Raw genomic sequence first — 10,834 nt, forward strand, 5'->3', positions numbered from 1 at the left:
TCGTTATTGAGCGAAGCGTTTTTTCCTACTTTCTATTAATAAAACCATTTACCGAAAAATAAAAAAACTATCTATGGATATATTGTTATGCGTTCGCTAACTTGTTCATGAACATATACATCTACACATATGAAAGTATACATAATATATATTAATTTAAGGTATAAAAAACACTAAAGTAAATTTTCTTATCAATTTAAATTATTTTTTTCAGCGCTGTGCTCTATTCTTTGAGGATTATTTGTATACATAATTACATGACATTTTTTTCTTTTAAAAAAAAAAACCAACTCCGTTTAAAAATTATATATTTAAATATACATATTTTTATTTCTCTTTTTGTTTATTCTTTTTTAATTTCGTTTTATTATTTTATTTTTTTGGTTATCACGAATTTACCTTTTAAAAAAATTAATATATTTTGTTATATTTCCTCATCTTATTTTCTTTGTCCCATTGTATGCGATATAAAAATATTTCGACTTATGAACTAAGGTGTATGCTTAATATGTTGCATTTTACATTTATTTCAATAGTACGAAAAGGATAAAACATGTAAAAATGTGATATATATAGCATACATTTATTTCCGTAAAATTATCGGTGTGTTTTAGCTACAAAAGAACGTAAACACGAGTGTAGTAAGAGTATGGAATATGAACAAACAATATATTGAAATATTATTTTGTTAAATGGCTAACTATTTTATCGAGGTATTTTATATAGTAAACTTTAAATAAATACATATAATGCCCATACATACAAACCAACTGATTAAGATATAAGAAATTGCGTATATCGGTATTTGTATAGCAAACCCTTTGCTTATACAAATGTATATACAATCAAGAGGAGTTAAATACATGATACGCATTGAGATAATATATAAAGAATATGAGAAAATGTGACACACTAGTATATTTTTTTCTTTTTCTACTTATTATTTCAATAAAATGCTGTCAGCAATTTATCACGCCAAATAATATAAATAGCATAAAATTACCCTATCCAAAAACCAGTTCAGAAAATAGAAGAAATGGTAACAACCCTAATAAAATATTATTTAAAAAAATACCTCAAATCCACACTTTTGACAATTTGCCCATCTAATAATACATAAATAGGATTGTATTCCTTTCATGCTTTTATGTTTACTATGTAAATATCAGTTTGTTTAACAATAACAAAAATATACACATATATATATATACATACAAAAGTAGCAATAGCATTCATGCTCGTTCCTAATAAAGGTTGTTCACTAAATAAAAGTAATATTTTTTCCTTTTTTGTAGTAAACTTATATGCAAGAAAAAAAAAAAATCGAAAAGTTATAGTTCTTGAATGTACTGAAGCAAGGAAATTAGGGAAACGGCCCTCAAGATACGTGACAGAAAAAAATAAAGTTAACACACCAAAGAAATTACAACTATATAAGTATAACAAATACCTTAAAAAAAGAACATTACATGTCGAAATTAAATAATCTCTTCTACATGTATTCCATTTTTGATATTTTATATTTTTTTTACGTATATACACCAGTTTTGGGTATATATCACGAAATATTTTTTTTGTTTTTTGTTCTTGCTTGTAACATTTTATATTCTACACATTCTTTTATATTTTTACGTAAAAATTGATTGGAAATGTTATTTTATACAAGATATATATATTATGAATATTATTACTTTATATAAAAAGATAAAATGAAATAAAATAAAATAAAATAAAATATGTTATAATTATTCTTATAAAATAACCCTGTTTATAAAAAATCACAAAATAATAACAATTATTGACAATTGTGTTTTACTGTAATTATAATTGCTATTGTTGCTTTTTTATTTAAAAGTTAAAAGAACACCCGTCTTAATCAAACTTCATATTTCATAGCACAAAAATATAAGTAATGTATCGGGCTTATAAAACCGTACTATATGACGCGTATGTATTAAAAATCGTATAGACGGAAAAAATTTGTTAAATAAGCATAGGTTATCTCTCCCCACTTAAAAATAAATTATTAACGAGATATATTGCACTTTACACATATAAACCTGAATATATTAAATTATATGAATATAAACCTTTTTTAGCAAAAAATTCATTTTATATTTGTATACTGGGCATTTCATCGGGTAAAAATATTGTAAAAAATATTTAATGTTTAATAAAATATAAAAAACTCCATATTTTAATAATATATTTTTTACTAATATCAAGTTGTGGTATTTCTATTAAATTTCTATCCAAAAAATAATATTTCTTTTATTTTAAAAGTGAATATACATTTAAACACGTATTACTATTTCAGTATTTTTCTTCATCAAACAATAAGGTATTTGATAAAATATATTGTAAAATTGTATTTGGATATTTATACATGTTAAAATAAATATATAATCATGTAATTTTCTTTTTGCAGTTTACTTTCCATTTTTAACATAGTTCTTTAGTATATATATTCCACACCATTTTACAGTTATTATGTAAAAATAAAATATGAAAAAATCTCTACATCACCAAAAAAAATTATAAACTGATATGGTCACATATATTTACGTTAAAACTTTGTATATATGTTCATAATTTTTTTATATTTTTACTTTTAGTATCTCAAGTTTAGCGAATATGAGTGATTTATTTGATAAATGTGTTTCTTTCGTTAACTCGTTACCTAAAACTGAATCAATTTCAATGGAGACAAAATTGGACTTATATAAATATTATAAGCAAAGTATGTTTGGTCCATGTAATATTGACGCCCCAAGCTTTTTTAAATTTGAAGAGAAAAAAAAATACGAAGCATGGAAATCACTTGAAGGGTTAAGTAAAGATGATGCCAAAGCAAAATATGTTGAAATTGTTACTTCATTATATCCTGAATGGAACAAATCATAAGAACGTTGTAAACATATATATGTTTATTTCAAATTTATCAGCAATTTTCATAGTAATGGATTATATTATCTAATCGTCTAAATATGTGTTTATACACATAAAGTATATACATTCCTGTAAATACATGCTATATATATGCTCGTTTTCTAATGCACAGAATTATGAAGTTTATATGTAAATTGCTAAGAAATATATTTCCCTTTTTACATGATGCCGGTTTATTTTTGTTAATGATGTTATATAATATATATATAAATTAAAAAAGAAATAATGTTATATGAGTAATATTTTTTGTAGTATAAATTCATTACTTTTATTATTATATACTAAATAAATCAAATAAAGTAAGAAATATAGAATCACATAAAAAATATTATATAAAATACCTACCTAAATGAATTAAATATATACGTACATGAGACAATAATAAAAAATAAAATAGCGAAATCATCCAAATGTATGCCAAAATTGGTTTATATGCATACATTGAAATTCCTATAGCAGTTCGATGTTTTTTTATGTATTAAAATAAAGGGCGGGGAATAGAAACATAATCAAAATAATTAATAAAATAATATATATTAATATATCATATTATGGAATAAAAAAAATGCGTATATATTATTATTTATAATAAAAATATATAAATATATTATTATATCTATATAAACACATTTTTATATCATTTTCAGCATATAAGAATATGCTAATAATACAAGCATTTGCACATTTTCTTAGTCTATTTGAAATATTCTTTAGTTATGAATTCTTGCCACTTGTATAATAATTTTTTGTGTATTGAAATAAAGTTCATATTGAATATATGTGTACATAATATAGACATATATACACAATATGATTAAGTACTGTAGATAAGAATAAAAAAAATAATTAAAAATAAAATTTCAAAGTTGCAATATGAATTAAAAATGTCGTCGAAAGAAAAGGAGCAAAATTTAAATAAAAAAAAAAAAAATTCGGAAATTGAATTTTATACTCCTAAATCTAATCTTTCTATTGGTAGTGTAAATAGAAATGTTGCTATTAATAATTTATACAAATATGTTAACAAAGCCAAAAAAGTAAGTAATAATAAAATAAAAAAAAAGTTTAATGGCAGAAATAATTATATAAGCATTGATCAATCGAATATAAAATTGTCTAACATATTTGGTTTAAAAGAAAAGAATAAAAAAACTGAAATTAATAAAGATAAATTTTTAATCGAATTTGGCAAAAGCGATACCGTGTCTGATAAAAATAATGTTCCTATAAATAATAATGTTAAGACCAAAATACATGCTATAAAAAAAAGTGATAAACAATTAAATAATAAAAAGGGAATTTTTTTTGAACATACAGAAAACATTTTAAGATATTTTAAAAACGTCAATAGCACAAAAGGTGCAGATAAGACCCAAGAAACAAATTATGAACAAAATAAACATGATATTGAAATTTCGAAAACATGTAAAGACCAAAATAACGTAATAAACAATAATACATATAGTAAAGATGATGAAAAAGCAAAAGTAGACACAAAAATAGAAAATATAAAAAACAAAGAGACAACAAGAGATATTAATAATAATAATAATAATCAAATTGCATATTTAGACAAAGTAGGGGACTATTCAAAAATAACAAATTGTGAGAATTATGAAAATAGTAATATATTAGACTTTGAAAAAGATAAAATCAAAAATGAACACCTACAAAATGACAAGCACAATGATGTATATTATGCATATTTGGAAACTATGTATATATATTCTCGAAAATACTTTTTATATAATAAAATGGAATTTATTAGTAAAATATTATTCTACAAGCAACCTAATTTAACAAATTTTATTTATTTAATCGAATCATTATTCTTAAAAAAAAAATATGTTGAACTATTGAATTTGCTACGTATACATAAAAAATTATGGGTATTCCCATGCCCAGAAAAAGACACAAAAAAAAGTTATAATAAAACAAATAAAAAAAAAGTAGGTCATAATAACAATATTCACCAAGCATTTATGCATTCGAATAGCTCTATTCATAAAATATATGATTGCATAAACGCCATAAATATATCTGATGATAACTATACTAATGTAACGGATGAAAAGCAATTTTTATGTAAAACTTTCCAAGGGGTAAAAACAAAAGAGTCAGATTATGAACATAACAACAAAAAAAGTAAACAAATAAAATTGATAAAAAATAAAAAATATTTCCAAAAAATTAAATGTATAAATTACATAGCTTATATAAAAATAAAATCTCTACTCGAAATAAAAAATAAAAATTGTTTAAATAAGGGTGTAAAGTTTATAAATAAGCTCAATAAAAAAAAATTGATAAAGAATAATTGCTATTATTTATTGCAGGTAATTATTGATTTATATGAATTAAAAGGTTTATATAATCATTCTTTAAAATATTCTATTTTATTATTTTTAAAATGCCCAATATATCCTCAAATCATTCTTAAATTATTTGGATTGTCTTTACTATCTTTAAAGGATGAAATATACTTAATTTTACTAGCCAAATATAGCAAAAAAGTAAAATGGCTAAAATATTTTCTCTTGTTTATTTTATACTCTGTTAAGTATCAATTTCACAATAGTAAAGTTTTTTATCACTTTCTCTTCCTTATTGAAAGTGTAACAAAAGCAAAACACAAAAATAAAAAAATAAGTAGAAATAAATGTAAAAGTAGTTGCAGAATGTCAAGAAATTCCATTAATTATGATAATAAATTAAATAAAATTAATATATCGAATGTCAATAGCTGTAGAAATGAACATCGAGTTATTGAAAACCATAGTTCTATAAATACATATAATGATAATGTAAAAACAATACTAGAAAAAGATTGCAACAACGACACCGAAAATAATCAAATAGATAATAGTTATATTTTAAGTAATACTATTCAGAAATCGAGCCAATGCAGAGAGTATATAGAAAAAAACAAGTGTGAAAAAAATATGAGTGATTTCGAGAAAAAGTATTTTGAAGTATCAAATATTTTTAATGGAACTGATATGTTCCACACAAAAAATTATTCTAATATTTTAATTTTTAAAAAAGTGATTTTATACAATTCAATATATAATAAAATAACACTCTATGATATATATATATATTTAACAAAAAATATATTCTCTAAATATTTTCCAAGGGTCTTTTTATATTCAAAAATATATATTATAATAAATATAAAAAGAAGTTTTTATGAACGTAATTATTCTATGTGTTATAGCTTATGTAAACTGTTATTAATGGATCAAATATATGACTCTTGTGTAATAACCTTTTTTGTCAATTCAGCTTATTTATTAAATAAAATTAGCTGTATTAAAAAATTGGCTATGGAATTAAAAAAATTAAATAAATATATTTACTTTTTATTTTGCAATGCGTCTTTACTATTGTATTTTAATAAAATAGAAAGATCTATACAAATATATAAATATATTATTGATACTTATTCAAATATATTTTCGGATCTATATTTTTATTCCTTGTCTAATTTAATATACTCCCTACAGTTAACTCAAAAAGCTCATCAAATTATAGTTCATTGTAAAAATCTTAATAAACTATTTTTTAATAATATTCATTCATATATATTATTGTCATATTATTATTTTGTGAATAACATTCCCAATAAAACCTTTAATTCGCTATTCAAGGCTTATCGCATATACAACTACCACCCTGATATATATTACATTCTATCATTGCTGTCTCTGAGTTACAAGAAGTATGATATATGCAAAACGCATTCTTTAGGCAACTCTATCATTAAATAGTATTACATATAATTCCATAGGCATATTACTTTGTATTATATGAAAAAAATATATAAATTAGTTTAGTTAGAAAGACAATCCATTATATACGCATATGCAATTTTACGAATAAAGTAGTAGCATACATTAATAATTGACACAATATACAACTTTTTTCGATATCATTAATAATGAATTATTAGCGTATTAAAAATAACATCACTGTTTGTTCTCTTAAAGAGGAATAATTAATATTCCATGATTCGTATGAAATTAATAATGTGGTATTTGTATTTATTTATGTCTATTTTAATTGATACGTTTTTAGGTTTAAAGATTACGTTTCTTTTAGTGAATTAGCGCTTTTTTTTAGCCTTAGAAAACAAGTAGTTCGGAATTATATTTTCACAAAAATTTATGATAAGCAAAATAAATATATACCTTCTTATTTGTTGCATTACAACTTCAAAATAATAAATACGAACGAAATTTCAAGCAATACCTTTGCATTATTTGATGAATTTATGTGTTACTTTTATTTTGAAAACTTAATTAAAGCATACGTAATTTTACATTTCGTTCATTCTAAAAGGTACAAAAATAAAAAACGAAATATGCATATCGTTTAGCAATATGTGTTGTATAAATTTTATTTTTTATTTAAAAAAAATTTTAAATGCACATCTGATATTTAAGTATATATTTTGGTCTCTTAAGTATATTTTTTGATTTAGATTATTCAAATATGAATTTTTATATTTTATTTGTTTTCTTGTTTTGTTCTCTTTTTTTAGGTGCAAATTGAATTATCTTATATTAGGTGAAAATTTATGCACTACCGGGTTAAGATTTTTTTCGAAGGACATAAAGTTATTACACAGTAATATTAAAAAATGTAATAATATTCTATTAATTATAATTCTTTATATATGTCAATGTTTTCTTTTCTTATATATATACGCAGTTTTGGGATATATTTATAATATTAAAAAGCGCACGAAGGTTCACTTATCCATAGATGATGTCGCATAAAAAGAGAATATATATGTTACATTCTTTTGTTTTCCAATTGTTTATTACCACACATATATATTTATTTTTGTTTATAACGTTTGTGATTTTGTTTATATTTGTAATTTTTATTAAAATGGTGAATATTTTAGTACTCTTATAACATAAATAAAACACTATTCCTATGTGCTAAAAAAAACCATTATTATTTCCCCGTAAATATCTTTTTGCACCGATATATGCAATTTTTTCTCATTATATATATATTCATTGCAGTACGATAATGGGTTCTTTTTATAAGAATATATTACACATATCGTGCAATATCCTTTTTTTTGTCGACCACAAATTTTCCATGAAAAAAAATGTTATAAAGAGTACACCTATAAAAAGGTGTACACCTTCAATATTTAAATAAGGAATGTATAATATATATTTTTAAATAAATTTCTCAAAGGACAGTCAAATATTAACATGTCACATCTTAATTATATAGTAAACTAACGGGAATGAAAAGAAAATATTTTTTTCATACTCTTTATTTTGTAAATAGGAAAATAATAATATGGTCTATTTTATTTTACAAAGCCCTTTTAATTTTTATTACTAATTTAATGTTTAAGTACATTAATAAATTTATCCATTTTATGATAATAAATGCATACCTGACATGTGAAATGTATGTGTTTTTGTCTACTTAGAAGAAAACGAATTTAAAGTAAATATTTCTTATTTTAATATATACTAGAAAAACATACCTTTTTCACCTTTTATCGCTAGTTTTGGCGTCTATTAATTTATCTTATCTTTTAATATCTTTATTCCCATGAATATAATCGAGTCCAACAAAGAAAAAGAGAGAATAAGTCTCCATAGCCATATTAGTGGCTTGGGTTTAGATGAGGACGGATTTGTGCATGATGCTGATTTAGATGAACCTCAAAAGATATATGAAAAAAGCGAACAAAATGGTAATCTCACAAATGGCGAAAATATACATGACAATCAATACAATGAAATATGTAATATGAATGGAGATAATAATATTGATACATCAAGTAATGAAGGTGAAGAAGGTAAAGATAAAATAAAAAATTTATATAATTGCAAAGGTATGGTTGGTCAAAAAAAAGCTAGAGAAGCAGCAGGAATATTTATAAACTTAATAAAAGAGAAAAATATTTGTAAATGCTTATTATTGGCTGGGCCTAGTGGAAGTGGGAAAACAGCTATTGCTATTGCAATAAGTAAAGAGATTAGCGAAGAGGCTATTCCTTTTTGTATATTTAATGCATCTCAAGTATATTCTTGTGAGGTTAAAAAAACTGAAATTTTAACACAATATATAAGAAAAAGTATTGGTGTAAAAATAAAAGAAATCAAAGAAGTATTTGAAGGAGAAGTTGTAAAATTAGAACCATTTTATGATGATACATATGACGAAAAGAAAATATCTTACGTACATATTACTTTGAAAACTTTAAAAGAACAAAAAAAAATAAAAATACATTCTTCTATATATGAAAATATATTAAAAGAGAAAATACAAGAAAAAGATGTTATATATATAGAATCACATAGTGGATTAGTTAAAAGGGTAGGTAGATGTAGTTTGTATCAAGATATGTTTGATATAGAAACAGACACATTTGTTGATTTACCTAAGGGAAATGTTCATAAAAAAAAAAATATCATACAAAATGTTACATTATACGACTTAGATATATCTAATGTTCAGCCCAAAGATAATATACTTAACTTTTTTCAAAACGCTAAATGTAAAAAGACAGAAATAACAGATAAATTACGAAATGAAATAAATAAAATTGTTTATAAATATGTTGATCAAGGAATTGCACAAATTGTTCCTGGTGTCTTATTTATTGATGAGGTACATTACTCAAATTTTTTTTTCATAAACTTTATTATCATATATGTAACACATTTTTTTGAAATAAATATACATATTATTGAATGAATTATATCATGAAATTGATATACATTCTTAGAATACCTACTTTGATGTATATAATTTTTTTTACAACTTATATACAGGTGCATATGTTAGATATCGAGTGTTTCACGTATTTAAACCGAACACTAGAATCAAATTTAGCGCCCATTGTTATTTTAGCAACAAATAGGGGAATCTGCAATATAAAAGGTTTGATTCATTTTTATTTTATGCCATAACTAGTTTTATATAAAAATTAGTCTATGGAAACATAACCACTTATGCAAAATATGATTGTGTATTATTCTTATATATGTGTATATACGTATTCTAACACTCATACATATTTGATTTGAACAGGTACAAATATAATATCTGCGCATGGAATACCTGTTGATTTACTCGATAGAATAATTATCGTGAAGACGATGTTATATAACAAAGAAGAGATATTACAGGTATGGGAACATTGGCATTAACACAGGATATAAATATATGCATCTATTTTAGATTTTTTTGACCATTATAATTATATGATTTATATTTTGATCCTTTTCCAAAAAAATATATTTTTTCGTTTTTTTACTTATTATACTTTTAATTTAAGGTTTTAAAATTAAGATGTAAATTTGAAAATATAAAAATTGAAAATGAAGCCTTAAATTATTTAGCCGACATAGGTAGACTCAAGAAAATAATAATAAAGCGAATATTATCATTTGATATTTTTTTTACAATCCAAATATCAATCTATTATATGATTAGTTCATTTTTACATATTAATTTGATCAATTAATTTTTATTTCAGGCATGAGCTGTTCTTTGAGATATGCTATACAGCTTTTAACACCAGCAAAAATTTTATCCAAAAGAAAAGGGAAAAAAATGATAAGTAAATCCATTATAGAAATCGTTTCTTCCATTTTTTTCGACACAAAAAGATCAACGCAACTTTTGTTAAGTGAGAAAAACAAATACTTGTATTAAAATGTAATTGAATTAAGAGGTCATAAAAAATTGTAGAATTTAAAAGGAAATCATATGATCCATTTAGAACATTTTTTTAGAAAATTTTGGAACCTGAATAATATTAATTACCATATATAAATACAGAGAATATATTCTCATAAATATCTATACATGTATGGGTATATTTACACAGATATACTTA

At 22.5% G+C, this 10,834-nt stretch overlaps 4 protein-coding genes across 4 annotated transcripts; all 4 read left to right on the forward strand.

Moving 5' to 3' along the window:
* Nucleotides 1-894: 894 nt before the first annotated feature.
* PY17X_1429500 (apicoplast ribosomal protein L33 precursor, putative) lies at nt 895-1,486 on the forward strand (the record flags this gene model as incomplete). The annotated part of the gene is made up of 2 exons (XM_022957543.1): nt 895-1,039; nt 1,296-1,486. The coding sequence occupies 2 exons, from the start codon at nt 895-897 to the stop codon at nt 1,484-1,486; spliced, it is 336 nt and encodes a 111-aa protein (XP_022812916.1).
* Nucleotides 1,487-2,634: 1,148 nt separating this feature from the next.
* On the forward strand, nt 2,635-2,904 carry PY17X_1429600 (uncharacterized protein; the record flags this gene model as incomplete). The annotated part of the gene is made up of 1 exon (XM_724355.2): nt 2,635-2,904. The coding sequence occupies one exon, from the start codon at nt 2,635-2,637 to the stop codon at nt 2,902-2,904; it is 270 nt and encodes an 89-aa protein (XP_729448.2).
* A 929-nt stretch (nt 2,905-3,833) lies between these two features.
* Nucleotides 3,834-7,730, forward strand: PY17X_1429700 (conserved Plasmodium protein, unknown function; the record flags this gene model as incomplete). The annotated part of the gene is made up of 4 exons (XM_022957544.1): nt 3,834-6,670; nt 7,027-7,290; nt 7,493-7,578; nt 7,663-7,730. The coding sequence occupies 4 exons, from the start codon at nt 3,834-3,836 to the stop codon at nt 7,728-7,730; spliced, it is 3,255 nt and encodes a 1,084-aa protein (XP_022812917.1).
* An 805-nt stretch (nt 7,731-8,535) lies between these two features.
* On the forward strand, nt 8,536-10,650 carry PY17X_1429800 (nuclear matrix protein NMP238; the record flags this gene model as incomplete). The annotated part of the gene is made up of 5 exons (XM_724357.1): nt 8,536-9,600; nt 9,765-9,873; nt 10,024-10,121; nt 10,271-10,343; nt 10,472-10,650. 5 exons carry the CDS (start codon nt 8,536-8,538, stop codon nt 10,648-10,650), a joined length of 1,524 nt encoding a protein of 507 aa, XP_729450.1.
* Nucleotides 10,651-10,834: the final 184 nt, after the last annotated feature.

The sequence above is a fragment of the Plasmodium yoelii genome (genome assembly GCF_900002385.2).
Source record: "Plasmodium yoelii strain 17X genome assembly, chromosome: 14".
NCBI lineage: Eukaryota > Apicomplexa > Aconoidasida > Haemosporida > Plasmodiidae > Plasmodium > Plasmodium yoelii.